We start from the raw sequence: 16,891 nt of genomic DNA on the forward strand, positions 1-16,891 counted from the left end.
CTAGTGACGCTACAGGTCGTCGCTTATTTAAGTTCAGGAATATTTTACTCAGCAATGAGACGCACCAAATTAACTGTAAAACTTTCTTTAGTGTTCTTGATCCGCAGGTAGAATTACTTTATAATTACTGTGACGAATAAACTTTGATTTGACGATTGAGTTCTGATTGTAAACAAGATTACTAATTAGTGTTGACGGTTGACTGTTGAAATAGAGGTGGCAATTAACTTACTGGATGGCGGTAGTAGTATACTATAGTTAGGTTGACGATATTACTTTGATTAGGTGGCGTAGGTGTTTGGTGACTACGGTGTAGTTGGTGGTTCAACTAAAGAGAAAATAACAAGTTGCAATAAAGACATGAACCATGGTCATATTTTGACTTAAACTATATAATCAATTAGGACTATAATCAATGGCATCAATTATGCATACATGAACGTATAATACAGAGCAATGGGCCTACATGTCATGTACATACATGTACACGCGTGTAATTTCCACTCAACAAAAACCTTAATTTTGCATAACAAAATACTTCCAAATTACTCAATACCGACAATAACAATGCTAAATAAAATGATAACACTCACTTTGCTGAGCTGCCTTGGTTTTAGTGGCAATAGATGTCTTAAATAATGTTTTTTTGTTCCTTTCTGTATCTTGGCAATGTCATGAAAATAGCGCCTCTATTGACTATTGAAAAGGCGAGGCGCTGCACAAAAAAGGTAAACAAAAGGGGTATTCTGGAGGCTACACCGTCTATACCATGGGATGAATGAGATTCAGCTCATAGTTTAGACAGGCGCTTTTATAATTATACAATTTTATATTCACACAGAGGTCACGCACGAAAAACGATGCATACTCTGCAGATAAATCACAAAGGAAATTAGTGACCTGCGGGTAGACTGTAATACCAAACTATTTTCAAAGCTTGACGCAACCTTTAAGTTGGGCCTACAATATTTACGATGTATGACCAAAACATGACTACTTTTAGAATGTTCCTTGTAATAAACTTACCACATGTCCACAATGTGAATGTAACAAAGATACATTGTGGTAAACGTAGATAGTCCGCGTGAAGATGTGATGGTCGTCAAAACATAATAATTCGTTACAAGACGAACTTTTCAGTTAAAAATGAAGTACATTTTCTTAATAGCATGAAGGTATATGTTCTTAGGTAAAACAAAGTTCCTAAAACTAAAATATGCCTTAAGCGAAAAATTGCCTTTTTATTTATGAAAACCGACATAAAGTATACATTTGGAGCTAAAAACATTGTTTGTAATGTTAAAACATTTTGACGCATAACCATTCAAATTTTACCTCAGTGCGCACGGTACAGGCCTACTGGAGCATGGTAATGAATTATTCCATTAATTAACCATAAGATATCAACTGTGACTTCGTGGCGCAACGGTAGCGCGTCTGACTCCAGATCAGAAGGTTGCGTGTTCGAATCACGTCGGGGTCAAATAGTATTTTTGTTCAATTGTTTCTCTTTCATATGGAAGCATAATTTGACATTAACAAAAACAAAATCCACTAGGCTTTAAGTCCAAACGTAGACAGCATCATTGCCAGGGCAATAGTCAGACTCATTTTTGTAGAGCCCGCGCCGTTGCACTTGACGCCGTCGCAGCAGTACAAACAGAATTCACGTTGTGTGTTGGTGTCGGTTGTGCAGTATCCCTCAGGCTTTTGGCACAATGCTTTCCCGGAGGAAGTGCCGACGAAGCACCCTCTGAAGTTCTGGCCGTTATCCTGGAACACTGCTTTCTGTAAACAATGATATGTATGAGCTAATATTTCAAGGCTGTGTTTTAAATAAAAACCAAACAAATAATTTATATTTTTTTTTACTTTGAACGTCTCTGATTTGCTTTCATAATACACAACTGATGGGAACGTTGCTTTAATTAAACAAAACGTAAAATATTAACTCTATGATTTACCGGGTCCACAGGCATAATTGATCTAGTACAGATCTGTCAGAAGAAAACAAAGACTATTTTATACCACTGAAAAAACATGAATAATGAAGGCGCTCCTAAAAAACCCAATGTTACTTGTTTGAGTTGCAGCCGTCGAAATATGCTAAGTGTAAACGTGTTGACGCCGCCTGCCCAAAACATGAATTGTTTGTCACATAAAACACAATTCCCGAATTATATTTACTTTTCCAGATTGGTTGTTGTAATGTATTATGAATGTTAAGTGGCGCTTTAGATTTTGTCACATTTCTCATGTTCTGATTAATTATTTTATTTTCCAACAATAAACGTTTACAAATGAATTAAAGTGACGTCACGTAGCCCGCCCTGGGCGTTACCGCTTAGCTTATGCCAGTGACACGGAATAATAGTTCAGCTCACAATAAATTAGTTCGTGATTTAACAAATGCTACTGATTGTTCTATGTCATGTAGTTACAAATACTAGGAGTAGTTTACTACCAAATGTATAAGGAAAAGAGCAAACAAAGATGGCGACGTTAACAAAGATAAGCCAACACAAGAGGGCGCTAAAGCAACTACTGCCTGTGGTTGATTTTATTATTCCAAAGAGCAAGCCACGTGTTTTCCCTTACCGCGCATCCTAATAAACATTCTGTTGTCCAACGTGGATGGTCCCCCAACAGTGCAGAGGTATCAATGCTGTTTCCTTTACAGTCACTACCAACAACACTGCTGTCACATAACCAACAAGTTTGGTAATTAGCTAGCACAGGCAATACTGAATGGGAAAAACAATGCAAACGTAGATCTTCCATTAAAATAAAATCACAAACTATTTAAAATAAAGGTTCGTTTCGTAAAAACGACATTAATATGTATAGGTACGCCTCCTTTTTAGGAATTACCATTGACCCCCAACACAATTTAGTTAAACCAAAATAAAATATTATTCAATAAAACTGTTTTTTTTTTCCCAACTCAGTTACTCTTAAAGGGAAAGTACACGTTTGGTAATTGTCAAAGACCAGTCTTCTCGCTTGGTGTACCCCAACAAAGCATAAAATAACAAGCCTGTGAAAATTTGAGCTAAATTGGTCATCGAAAGTGCAAGAATATGATGAAAGAAAAAATACTCTTGGTGGACGAATTTGTGTGCTTTCAGATTGAATAAAAGACTTCTGGTTAGAAGTCTTTTATCATTTTAGTGAGAAATTACCTCTTTCTGAAAACCTCGTTACCAAGTCAATTTTTAAGTTAATATTTGTTTTGAGTAATTACCAAACGTGTACCTTCCCTTTAAAATGCCATGCTATTTTCTACAAGCTCATTTGAGTCCTTTAGACCCAGTAATGATTATATTTATCTTATAAAGTTCAGTTCATTTTTTAATTGGTTCAGGAATCAACGTTTAACACTTAAATCGTTGTACACGTTTTGGTATTACTAAACAAGTTATAATTATCACAATATAGTTAGTGTAGCTTTAGAGAAAGGGTACCTTTATACCCGTAGTTTGAATGTAAAGAAAGACCATTAAGAAAACCTTTCTCAGCCATCTGACTGAAAGCACACAATCCATCCGATCCTTATTTTATTGCAACTTCAATGACCAATCGGAGCCGAAACAATGGTTTGTTTTTGTGTGCATGTTGCGATACACCAAGTGAGAATACTGGTCTCTGTAAATAAATGATACCCTGCCTTTAGGCTTATCCCCCATGCTTGATACCAATCATCAAACATAAATCTCTATACAAGCACATCCACTTACCGCTAAATAAAAGCACCACTGTCCAGACGAGAACAGTCATGTTCACTATGTTAATAGTAAACAATTGGTGTATTTCTAGATTTGAATTCACTCATTAATTCAGATTTACAACGAACAGAACGACTGTGTGAGTGACATGGAACAAACGATGTCGCAGTAACGTCTGAGCTCGGTCATTGTGAACTTGCCATTGAATCAATTGTTTATTCCCTTCGTTTTATAATAATAATGCACAGACCATTCATAGTCAGAGCTATTGTTTGTAACACTTTAACAATGCGTGGTATTGATTGTTCTGGATTGAGGTCGTCTGCTGTCAGCCAGCCCAGTATGGTGCACTATAGATATAACCATGGATCTGTAATCGTCGTGCTTCACATTTTGATGCAAATACGCCACTGTTATCATTATGATTTAAACAACTTAAATAGATGCGCACTTTGCAGTGCATCTAAGAAGTCGGTGTGGCGATCACAAGAGCAGCATTAGCAGCAGCAGCAGCAGCAACGGCAAAAGCAGCAACACCAGCAATCGGGTTGCTAATCCGCAGCAGCAACGAACACTCAAAAAGGATTTATTTACTAAGAAGTTATTATATAGTGCCATCCGACTAATTTTTCTGAAATAAGTATTTAATGATGACGACATCCTCAGAAACAACCTCAGCCTAGACAGTGTATATTTTACGCTACCCTACCGCTGTAATGCAGTATACACATTTTGGTCTACAGTGTAACTCCTTAATCATTCAAGGATATCGTACAAATAACAACCTTTGTTGACAACAAAGAAGGAATTCTATTGGATATACCTCTTCGCTTCACCGCTCACTCAAAACTACTGAGATGAAAATTAGAAGTAAAGTTTAGTTCTTTATTAAGGCAGGGGCGTCAATCCGTCTTGAAGTGTTGGGGTGGGGCATAACATTTACGGCGTGGGGTCCGGGGCCCGCTTTAGGGCCCCGGAAATTTTTAGCCCGTAGATGCTCTCTGATTCAATCTAGTGAATCTGACGGATGATGTTCCCCCAGTCTCAAATGTTGGAATGTAATGCCTATTTCAAACTATGATGCACCTATTTTTGCTATCATGGTTATTGTACCTAAAATGCAACTCTAATTCTGAGGTCTCGAAAACTACTTTACTTCAGAGGGAGCCGTTTCGCACAATCAACATCCCTTCAGTGCTGGTTACCAAGAAAATTTGTTGTGCTAAAAATTTTTTTGAGTAATTCCCAATAGTGTCCACTGCCTTTAAACAACTCCCCAAAATGTCATCCCGAGATAAACGATGCAACACGAGGTGAATGCTAAAATTATTGGAAACCATACTTTCTGTATCACAATTCAAATGGTCGAGAGTCTCGAGTCACGTATAAAGTGCATGCCTCATTGTGTTTCTAATAATAAAGATTGCAGTCAACGTCAAAGGCAATTCTGTTTTTATTACAGATAAAACCCGCTTCAGTTAATTAGAATTATGGCAAGCGTATCAGTTCCTAATGGAGTTATTAGTGGCGATGCGCTCGTCTGTGTTGTGTTACAAAATATAAGTTTTCAATCACTGACGACAGAACTCCTCAACTCGACTTAATGGTCGAGATAATTAAACGAAGTATCTGCGTTATGAACAGCGGTTGAGAAGCATAATTGCATTTCTAATACGCACTGTTTGTCATGGTCATTTTCAGGGAGCTTTATGTAAACATTAATTTTAATCTGATAATGTATGCGGCGGCACGTCTAATACAAAAGCGCAGCACTACTCATCAGATGTATATCAAGATACGACATGCACGTCTGAAGCCTGTTGATCGCTCATTTAGCGAGTCACTGGTGGGCAGATAAAAAGTGATACACAGCTAGTGTCTTCATATTGATGCATCAGGCCAATGCAAAGTGGATTCACCAATTATTTACAAAGAAAATGTCAAGCCTTCTTTCTAACGCGACTTTTCTGAATGAGGCGGACCAACTCAGCCCGGCATTGGTGGTACTGCGAACGGCGTACATCACCGTAACGAGCCTCACCATCATCTGCTTGAATAGCATGACCATCGCCGTCATGCTGAGGATAAGAGGGGAGTTCCCACCTGATTCCACCAAAGTTGCCATGACCTCGCTCGCCATTTCAGATCTAGGGGTCGGGATCATGTCCGTTTTCTGTATCCCACTATCGGCCTTGGACAGGTGGCCCTTTGAGGTAATGTGGCCATGCACAGTGATGTGCTCTGTGACCGTTCTACTTGGTAGTATCTCCGTTTTCAATCTATTGACACTCTCCATTGACCGCCTGGTTGCGATCACCAAACCTTTACTTTATCCAACTCTACTACCACAGAAACGCACGCTATTCTTCACCATATTTGGATGGGTAAGCTCAACTGTACTTGTAGTACTAGTCATGGCGGCAGTGCAACCCATCGTGGAATATAACCGTGACGCAGTCTTGTGTGAGATGAAGTACAGCAAAGCAAGTTTTTACATTGACGTTATTTTTTTCTGCGTAATTTTCATATTCGCTGTGGTTGTCATGATTGGTATCTACTTGAAACTCATCCACACCAGTCACGTGCAGGCTAAGAAAATTAACATGCTTTCCAATGCTGCCCCGAGGCGGGAACCAGGCAACCCTGGTGCAGTTGGGAGCGGTAAGGCAGTCAAGTTGCTCCTCGTAATTGTCGTGATGTACACAATTGGCTGGCTTCCGTTTTGCTCTGTCAGGCTTTACGGCGATCGGAACCCAGATGGGGTACCGGGTTGGTTGGAGTTCGTGTCGGTCTGGCTAGCCATTAATAATAGCTGCTGTAATTTCGTTGTATATATTGGAATGAACAAAACATTCCGAAGTATGTGTTTGGAAACTCTAAGAGAACTAATCAAACACTGCAGAAGAAACTGAAAGATCGATCAGAAACAACACTTGTTTGCAGAGATTAAACATCACAACCGAAATGTTTTTATGTTTTAACAGCCGTTTATTAATTATTGTCAATAGTTGATAATCATTTACAAACCGTCGTTGCGTGATACTAATGAGAGATATTTAAAAGCAGTTGTTGAACGGTTCGTTGGTTGCTAAAGGGAAGGTTTACATTTGGTAATCACTCAAAAGTAATGTCAATACAAACAACAACAGCTTTCGACAGTGCAAAGCATTTTGAGATCATTATGTGATGGTAGCTCATTTAAAAAATAAAAATAAAGGAATTGTCTCAGAAACGGTTCTAAGATTGTGTATTCCAATTTCGGATTATTCTCCCGGGCCCTGCGTGGACAACAGCTCCGGATGTTTTTGGCAAAAACGCCACAAACTTTGTTTTATTGTATCAATATTTTTATAGGATTAAAACAATCAAACTGTTCCAAAAACAGAAACGTTCCCTTTATTCCCCTTCTTTGTATAAAATTGTGTCCTTAAGCAAGACACTTGACCATTGCTTCGTCCTTCGGATGGGACGTAAAGCCGTTGGTCCCATGTGTTGTGTAATGCATGTAAAAAGAACCCAGTGCACTTATCGAAAAGAGAAGGGGTTCGCCCCGCCCGGTGTTCCTGGCTGTGGCTGCTTAATGCGCCGTAGCACCTTGTAAACCCTTAAGGTGCTAACTAATTGGGTCTAAAATTCATCACTGCAATAACCTATCTTTCTGAAAGTTTGTATATACTCAGCGCCCTGAGTACCTTGTTTGGTAGATACAGGCGCTATAAAAGACTTCGATATTATTATTATTATTATTATTGGTCTCAAAAGCTTGAATCGATATTAAAGAAGAATATAAATAATAAATAGTAAACTTGCGGGTACACCAACTACAAGATCTTTTTTGAAGGAGTGTTGGCTCTGAAAAGAGTCGGTGTGGTCTAGACGTTTCGATGAGTATAAGAATGGTAAATACTTGGCACCGAAGAAACACTGGGTTTGTGACAACAGATGAAAAGAAAACACTCCTATTGTTCGACACCCCCAGTGTATTTTCCTATTTACTCGACCTAGCCCTTTCCATACATGGCTGTTTTGCAACAATAACAACAAAAGTAAGCCGGCCTACTTTCAGTATAAAATCTTTATCTTGAGTTAACCACCTTTATCATGTATATTGATTGCTGATTAGTGATTATTGTGGAGAAAGGGCGGGGCTACAACAATAAACTAGCACAGATTTGATATCCCCCCTGATTTTGTTACTTTTTAAGCAATACAACTTAAATTATAAATTCTATCATGGTATTCTTACCAACACCAAAGGCCATAAACCCCTTCGGCTCGTAGCCAACAACAACAACAACAACAACAACAACAACGACAACGACAACGACAACGACAACGACAACGACAGCGACAGCGACAGCGACAGCGACAGCGACAGCGACAGCGACAGCGACAGGGACAGCGACAGCGACAGCCGACAGCGACGGCGACGGCGACGGCGACGTTTACGACGACGGCGACGGCGACGGCGACGGCGACGGCGACGGCGACAGCGACAGCGACAGCGACAACGACAGCGACAGCGCCAGCGCCAGCGGCAGCGGCAGCGGCAGCGGCAGCGGCAGCGGCAGCGGCAGCGGCAACGGCAGCGGCAGCGGCAACAACAAATCAACAGCAACATCAACAGGAACATCAACAGCAAATGTTGTTGTTGTTGTTGTTGTTGTTGTTGTTGTTGTTGTTGTTGTTGTTGTTGTTGCTGTTGTTGTTGTTGTTATGCATGGTAAATCTTGGTGCTTTGTGAAGTCAGCCTCTGTGGGCAGACATATTCCACGTATGTGCGTGAATGTACAGAGTTCTTTTTCTTTTTTTTTCTTTTCTTTTGGGCGGGGGGGGGGTATTTTAAGAGAACATTATTTGAAAGCGAAACATTTCTATTTGGATCTTAGTAAGCTAATCCGCAGCAGCAACGAAAACCCAACAAGATTTATTTACAGAAGTTGCTATCTAAGGAGTTATAGTGCCATCCGACTCACTGAGGTTCTGAAATAATTCTTTTAATGATGACGACATCCTCAGAAACAAGCTGTCATTCAAAGACAAATATTTCGAGTTGACGTCATCCGAGAGTTTCATGATATCAAGATATCTTAGGGATGTTGACAAACCGAAAAATAACAACTGTATGTGTATCGTGCTTTCAAGATTATTGTTAATATTCTCGAACCCATACCCTGCTAGTCAGGGACTTAAAGACACTGGACACTTTTGGTGATTTTGTCAAAGACCAGTCTTCTCACTTTGTGTATCTCAACATTTTTTATGCACAAAAAAACAAACCTGTGAAATTTGAACTCAATTGGTCGTCGAAGTTGCGAGATAATAATGGAAGAAAAACACCCTTGTCATACGAAGTTGTATGCTTTCAGATGCTTGATTTCGTGACCTCAAAGCCTAATTCTGAGGTCTCGAAAACTACTTTATTCCAGAGGGAGCCGTTTCGCACAATCGACATCTTTCCAGTGCTGGTTACCAAGAACATTTTTATGCTAACAATTATTTTGAGTAATTACCAATAGTGTCCACTGCCTTTAAACCACTCCCCAAAATGTAATCCCGAGATAAACGATGCAACACGAGGTGAATGCTATAATTATTGGAAAACCATACTTTCTGTATCACAATTCAAATGGTCGAGAGTCTCGAGTCCCAGAGGGAGATTCACATCCCCCGTATAAAGTGCATGCCTCATTTTGTTTCTAATAATAAAGATTGCAGTCAACGTCAAAGGCAATTATTTTTTTAGTACAGATAAAACCCGCTTCAGTTAAGTAGAATTATGGCAAGCGTATCAGTTCCTAAGTGATTTATTAGTGGCGATGCGCTCATCTGTGTTGTGTTAGAAAAAATAAGTTTTAAATCACTGACGACAGAACTCCTCAACTCGACTTAATGGTCGAGATAATTAAACGAAGTATCTGCGTTATGAACAGCGGTTGAGAAGCATAATTGCATTTCTAATACGCACTGTTTGTCATGGTCATTTTCAGGGAGCTTTATGTAAACATTAATTTTAATCTGATAATGTATGCGGCGACAAGACTAATACAAAAGCGCAGCACTACTCATCAGATGTATATCAAGATACGACATGCACGTCTGAAGCCTGTTGATCGCTCATTTAGCGAGTCACTGGTGGGCAGATAAAAAGTGATACACAGCTAGTGTCTTCATATTGATGCATCAGGCCAATGCAAAGTGGATTCACCAATTATTTACAAAGAAAATGTCAAGCCTTCTTTCTAACGCGACTTTTCTGAATGAGGCGGACCAACTCAGCCCGGCATTGGTGGTACTGCGAACGGCGTACATCACCGTAACGAGCCTCACCATCATCTGCTTGAATAGCATGACCATCGCCGTCATGCTGAGGATAAGAGGGGAGTTCCCACCAGGTTCCACCAAAGTTGCCATGACCTCGCTCGCCATTTCAGATCTAGGGGTCGGGATCATGTCCGTTTTCTGTATCCCACTATCGGCCTTGGACAGGTGGCCCTTTGAGGTAATGTGGCCATGCACAGTGATGTGCTCTGTGATCGTTCTACTTAGTGGTATCTCCGTTTTCAATCTATTGACACTCTCCATTGACCGCCTGGTTGCGATCACCAAACCTTTACTTTATCCAACTCTACTACCACAGAAACGCACGCTATTCTTCACCATATTTGGATGGGTAAATTCAACTGTACTTGTAGTACTAGTCATGGCGGCAGTGCAACCCATCGTGGAATATAACCGTGACGCAGTCATGTGTGAGATGAAGTACAGCAAAGCAAGTTTTTACATTGACGTTATTTTTCTCTGCGTAATTTTCATATTCGCTGTGGTTGTCATGCTTGGTATTTACTTGAAACTCATCCACATCAGTCACGTGCAGGCTAAGAAAATTAACATGCTTTCCAATGCTGGCCCGAGGCGGGAACGAGGCAACCCTGGTGCAGTTGGGAGCGGTAAGGCAGTCAAGTTACTCCTCGTAATTGTCGTGATGTACACAATTGGCTGGCTTCCGTTTTGCTCTGTCAGGATTTACGGCGATCGGAACCCAGATGGGGTACCGGGTTGGTTGGAGTTCGTATCCGTCTGGCTAGCCATTAATAATAGCTGGTGTAATTTCGTTGTATATATTGGAATGAACAAAACATTCCGAAGTATGTGTTTGGAAACTCTAAGAGAACTAATCAAACACTGCAGAAGAAACTGAAAGATCGATTAGAAACAACACTTGTTTGCAGAGATTAAACATCACAACCGAAATGTCTTTATGTTTTAACAGCCGTTTATTAATTATCGTCAATAGTTGATAATCATTTACAAACCGTCGTTGCGTGATAGTAATGAGAGATATTTAAAAGCAGTTGTTGAACGGTTCGTTGGTTGCTAAAGGGAAGGTATACATTTGGTAATCACTCAAAAGTAATGTCAATACAAACAACAACAGCTTTCGACAGTGCAAAGCATTTTGAGATCATTATGTGATGGTAGCTCATTTAAAAAAAAAATAAAGGAATTGTCTCAGAAACGTTTCTAAGATTGTGTATTCCAATTTCGGATTATTCTCCCGGGCCCTGCGTGGACAACAGCTCCGGATGTTTTTGGCAAAAACGCCACAAACTTTGTTTTATTGTAGCAATATTTTTTATAGGATTAAAACAATCAAACTGTTTAAAAAACAAAAGGTATAACGTTCCTTTTAACCCCCTTCGTTAAATACAATTATGTATTGGTCTCAAAAGCTTGATTCGATATTAAAGAAGATTATAAATACTAATTAGTAAACTTGCGGGTACACCAACTACAAGATCTTTTTTGAAGGAGTGTTGGCTCTGAAAAGAGCCGGTGTGGTCTCGACGTTTCGATGAGTATACTCTGCTTCTTCAGTTTCGACGTTTCGTAGACGAGCAAAGTAAACTGTTCGAAACGTCGAAACTGAAGGCGAGCGGAGTATACTGTTCGAAACGTCGAGTGCACCGGCTCTTTTCAGAGCTAACACCCCTTCAAAAGAGATGTTATAATTTACATGGTTGTACCCGCAAGTTTACTAGTTTGTGTTTATAATTACTTCTTATTGAACATCCTTTTATATTGATTTGGCGCATTACTAATACCTATTATCATAATTTATTATTATTATTTTATTCTCAACTCCATGCAAAGCTTCAAACACCATTAAATAAATTAAAGGTTATTGACAATCTATTCATGATGAGATGTATATATTCACCCCCCCAAAAAAAAAAAATATATATATATATGTAAATATTAATAATAATAATAATAACAATAATAGTAATAATATTATAATCAGTTGAACAAAATACAGAAACAGATGATTAAACTGACTACAAATTGATGAATTCATGAACTGCATGTGTGGTGCCCCGTTACGCTACGGCAGTCATTCGAACTTTGAATGGTTTAGGGGTGTAGGTAGCTCCAAAATGCCCATGGCCGTCTTCCTGAATGACCTGACCCGGAGCTAGCTCAAATTTGAATCTCTGCATGAGAGTTGCGAAGAACATGAAGAGTTCAGCTCGTGCCAGTGACTCCCCGATACATATACGTGGACCTAACAAGAAATAAATAATAAAGAATGGTAAATACTTGGCACCGAAGAAACACTGGGTTTGTGACAACAGATGAAAAGAAAACACTCCTATTGTTCGACACCCCCAGTGTATTTTCCTATTTACTCGACCTAACCCTGTCCATACATGGCTGTTTTGCAACAATAACAACAAAACTAAGCGGCCTACTTTCAGTATAAATCTTTATCTTGGATTAACCACCTTTATCATGTTCATTGATTGCTGATTAGTCGTTATTGTGGAGAAAAGGCGGGGCTACAACAATAAACTAGCACAGATTTGATATCTCCCTGCTTTTGTTGTTTCTTTAGCATGAAAACTTAAATTATTTATTCTATCATGGTATTCTTACCAACACCAAAGGGCATGAACCCCTTCGGCTCGTAGAAATTGCCCTCTTTGGTCAAAAAATTGCCCGGGTCGAACTCGTACGGCTTCCTGAACTCACGAGGATCCCGATGCATACTCCACTGCGGACTGGTCACGAACGTATCCTCCGGTATGGTAAAACCTGCTAGTTGCATAGGGGCCGTAGTCCTGTGAAGGGACCCAGTGGGACCGGGGTGTCGGAGGCGAAATGACTCCATGACGGCTGCCTGGGTAAAGGGCAGTTTCCCACGGTCAGACATTCTCGGTGGCTGGTGGGTTCCGAGAACCTCGTGGATCTCCTGCCTGACCTGAGTAGCAACATAAAATTATAAAGGACACAGCAATAGTTTACAGTGCAAATTGTGTTGATGTCTTTTAAGTTTGATATGGAAAAACAAATGTGATCGCACCTAACATTCTGTTTTTGATGACAGGTCGTTTGACAGGTTTGACAATATGACAGGTCGTCTTTTTTTTTTTTTTTACAAATGTTGCCAGAGCATGCAGAGGCAAACCTAACGTCCGTCCGACGTCGACCCAACGTTAAAGTTACCTGGAAATATATTTTTTTCTTCAAACATTAGAGTATATGTTTCTGAACAATAAAATAATTCGTTGAGTAATTGTTTTTAACGATTTATATGTTTAAAAAAATAAATAAGTTGTGTGGGGGGTGACTCCGCCTACCCCTTTTGTGACGTCAATCAAGGCAGACTTTGCCTCGATCGAACATCGAACACACGTACGTGCAAGTACATTCAAGTCCTAGTCGTAGAGTTTGTACGTTTCGAAACAGTTTTTTTCTTGCATTTTTCCGGCAATGTCGACCAGGGCCCAATTTCATAGCGCTGCTTAGCGGCCGATTTTGTGCTTACTGTGCAATTTCCATTTCACAGCGCTGCTAATCCTAAGCACACGAAAAGGCATGTTAACCTTCCAGAGTGCTTACCGCACGAAAATAAATGACGTCACAATGCAAATCCACGGTAAACACGCCATATGGCCGCCCAATTTTTCTGCTAACCTGTGAAATACGCTAAGGCTAAAACAATTTTTTCTGCTACAGTAAGCACGCAAATTTGCTTACCCTTAAGCAGCGCTATGAAATTGGGCCCAGGTGTATTGCTGCTGGATGCAACAAAACAACTAAAGATGGGGTCAGTTTGCAAGTCTTTTCCAACGCTGTGCAGCAAACACTTCGAGCCGTCGTGCTTCGAGAATCTGGAATACACTACATATTTTTCCAGCTAGTGGGGAAGTCGAAGAAGGTACCTGTGAAAGACGTAACGAACCTAAAGGAGCCTTTGCCTAACGTGGAAAAATCAGGTATTGTTTCAACTTTGAGGGCATGTTTTTAGCTTGCGCCAAGCGTCACTAACTTGCGTTGGCACTGCATGCGATTCATCGCGCCTCGATTGACGGTTGGGCTTATTTTCAAATTTGTAAATAACATGGAAACTATTTTTTTTAAACCTTAGTTAATTATTTATTCATATTCCACTCATCAAAACACATATTTTAGTGACAAAAGCTTTATTTGACAAAATACCACTTCCAGGTGACTTACACTGTTTCCCATTCAAAAATTAATATTCAACGTTTGTCAACTTAAGGCCTTCGTAAACCAGTAAGCTGAAAAAAGTTGGACAATAATTATAATAAAACCATGTGCATTGCTGCGCCACTCTACGCGCCTAAATAACGCTGACGGTTCAAAACGTTTGACTTTACTTTCTGTGCAGGCAGCAGCTATGGAACGAAAGGTCCATCATAGAACAAAGGACATGTGTTTGTAATTTTGCTTGTTATAGTATATTAATATTAAATGGTTATTTAGGAAATAGAACACATCTTAAAGGAACACGTTGCCTTGGATCGGTCGAGTTGGTCTTTGAAAAGCGTTTGTAACCATTTGTTATAAAATGCATATGATTAGAGAGATATTTTAAAAGTAGAATATAATGATCCACACAAGTATCACTCGAAATTACGTGGTTTTCCTTTTACCTCGCAGACTAAAACGGTCGGCCATTAATATGGGAGTCAATTATTGTTTGACTCCCATAAATGGCCGACCGTGTTAGTTCGTAAAAGGAAAACCATGCAATTTAGAGGCACATTTGTGTGGATCATTGTATTCTACTTTTAAAATATCTTTCTAACCATCTGCATTTTGTAACAAACGGTTTCATAGACCGACTCGACCGATCCAAGGAAACGTGTTCCTTTAAGACAACCAACTGACCCAACCGCCCCATCCCAACACACCTTGTCTTGCACTGACTGCCTCATCGTCATTTCAAGCACCGCCCACATCAGTGAGTTGATCGTGGTATCCGCCCCGGCTCCAAATATCTCCCCAACATTAATCCACACGTAGGATTCATCAATCGGGATCTTGGCATCCTTTCCCTTCCGCAACTCAGCAATGTACAAGTCAACAATATCACGCATATCGTTGGGGTCATAGGTCGCCTTATGCTGGTCAATGACCTTCATCGCCATCCGCCTAAAGGTCATAATACCGCTCCTGACGGCGCTGTAACCCGGAAGTAGAATCAGCAACGGCCACACTTGCATCAGATTGGTCAGAGATGTGTCTCTGGAAATATCCCGGATGCTTTCGATGATCTTGAGTAGATCTGGGGATGAGTACTCCATCCTTTGGCCGAAGGTAAACGAGCAAATGACGTTGGCGACGGCCATGTTGAGAAGCATCCTGGGGTCGATGGGGTTATCCTTCTCCTTCTCAAGGGCTGCGCAGAGGAGCTGCGCCTCGTCCTCGATGAAGTTTTCGATCTCGCGGGTGCCGACGCCGAATTGGCGAAGGGCCTTGAGTGTGAAGCTTCGGAGATCCCGCCAGTCTTTACCCTCGGATCGGATGAGCTGAGCTGAAAGGAGAAGAATGAATTCAACATGATCAGAACTGACTTGGTTTTGTCGGCAGGAAAGTGTGGGTTCGACTCCCGTCCATGACTCGTTTGCCCCTGAGAGGCATGTAACCATTGCTTCGTAGATAGTGGTTAACTGCTGTCTGCTGTAGCGCACTCTGCTCTACCATCCAGGCTCCTAGTGGATGATACCTACATTTATCCTCACGGACTGTAAAGCGGTGCAGTAACCCTGTTTCAACCCCTTTAGTAGCTGGCAACCTGCCCCTGGTGAACAGTTGACGCGAGAATCAGTTAAGCCCAACACCCACCTTGAAGTGGCCGTCCGATCTTGTGATGTTATATTTCGTTTAATAGGAGAAAACTCATCAGTGGTGTATAGTTATGAACATCATTCTGCAACTAATGGCTTTTCAATTGACAACCTGGTGATGGTCTGCTTTCAATACTGTTTACGATGCCACAATGAGGATGGTCATAACCACATACCATCCAATTAATGGTGCATACAATTAAAATAAAACAATACAGTCTGATATCAAGCTATGTTTTTCAAGATTTTACCCGTTATTCATGACGAGTTTTTAAAAAGTGTAGATTGTGTAGAACCTACCCTGTTCATACCATAAACACGGATGGTATGCAAACAGCTAACTAAGTTTACTATGGCCTGTTTCGAAACCACGGCTTCGGCTTTGGATTTGGTTTAAGGCCCCCCCCCCTCTCGTCTGAAACCCTGGGCGCGTATACGCAAAGCACGCGCATTATTGTCAGAACAACCGCGGGTCCAAGCTAGCCTGAGCCGAATCCAAAGCCAAATCAAGTCGTTTCGAAAAGGGCCTATGATGTTCTCTCACCCGGCATCTTTCTAAGTGAGAACCCAATATCAGTGGGATGCGGCCGCCCACTAGACACATCACCATTCTTCACAAAAGCCTCCTTGGCGAGTTCTACATCGTTGATGACGACGACCAGCTGAGGACCAAAACGGATGCTGAAGATTCGGCCGTATTTACGGCTTATTTCCATTAAAGCCTCGGCCGGGTTCTTATAACCGATCCTAAAGTTCGCTCCTATGATAGGTAGACCCCATGGACCAGGGGGTAGGTTGGTGTGCTTCAGACGGTTAAATGTGTATCTTGCAAGCAGGAGGAGAGTCGAGTACAACAAGACGTTGCGCAGTGTAAAGCTTTGCCACAATAGTGCAGTAATGTTGTCTACAACGGCAGCGAAGTCGGCCATTTTGTGTAGATGGAGTTCTACTTATCAACGGGTGAATGGGAAACTACCACGACGTGTTGTAGAGAGGCCTGGTTCGAAA

General features: G+C 40.8%; 3 protein-coding genes, 1 long non-coding RNA gene and 1 other non-coding gene across 5 annotated transcripts; 3 read left to right on the forward strand and 2 right to left on the reverse strand.

The window, feature by feature from the left end:
- The first annotated feature begins 1,411 nt into the window (after positions 1 to 1,411).
- On the forward strand, positions 1,412 to 1,483 carry Trnaw-cca (transfer RNA tryptophan (anticodon CCA)). The gene has a single exon. It is a non-coding gene; the product is annotated as a tRNA-Trp (tRNA).
- A 124-nt stretch (positions 1,484 to 1,607) lies between these two features.
- Positions 1,608 to 3,869, reverse strand: LOC139952101 (uncharacterized). Its single transcript, XR_011787868.1, has 3 exons — positions 3,738 to 3,869; positions 2,599 to 2,744; positions 1,608 to 1,788 (listed from the first exon to the last, which is right to left on the reverse strand). It is a non-coding gene; the product is annotated as an uncharacterized lncRNA (long non-coding RNA).
- A 1,793-nt stretch (positions 3,870 to 5,662) lies between these two features.
- LOC139952701 (histamine H2 receptor-like) lies at positions 5,663 to 6,637 on the forward strand. Its single transcript, XM_071951904.1, has one exon. The coding sequence runs from the start codon at positions 5,663 to 5,665 to the stop codon at positions 6,635 to 6,637; it is 975 nt and encodes a 324-aa protein (XP_071808005.1).
- A 3,314-nt stretch (positions 6,638 to 9,951) lies between these two features.
- Positions 9,952 to 10,926, forward strand: LOC139952702 (histamine H2 receptor-like). Its single transcript, XM_071951905.1, has one exon. The coding sequence runs from the start codon at positions 9,952 to 9,954 to the stop codon at positions 10,924 to 10,926; it is 975 nt and encodes a 324-aa protein (XP_071808006.1).
- A 638-nt stretch (positions 10,927 to 11,564) lies between these two features.
- Positions 11,565 to 16,867, reverse strand: LOC139952436 (cytochrome P450 2D3-like). Its single transcript, XM_071951566.1, has 4 exons — positions 16,428 to 16,867; positions 14,948 to 15,570; positions 12,663 to 12,987; positions 11,565 to 12,291 (listed from the first exon to the last, which is right to left on the reverse strand). Exons 1-4 carry the CDS (start codon positions 16,810 to 16,812, stop codon positions 12,107 to 12,109), a joined length of 1,518 nt encoding a protein of 505 aa, XP_071807667.1. The 5' UTR covers positions 16,813 to 16,867; the 3' UTR covers positions 11,565 to 12,106.
- Positions 16,868 to 16,891: the final 24 nt, after the last annotated feature.

The sequence above is a fragment of the Asterias amurensis genome, chromosome 20 (genome assembly GCF_032118995.1).
Source record: "Asterias amurensis chromosome 20, ASM3211899v1".
NCBI classification, from domain to species: Eukaryota; Metazoa; Echinodermata; class Asteroidea; order Forcipulatida; family Asteriidae; genus Asterias; species Asterias amurensis.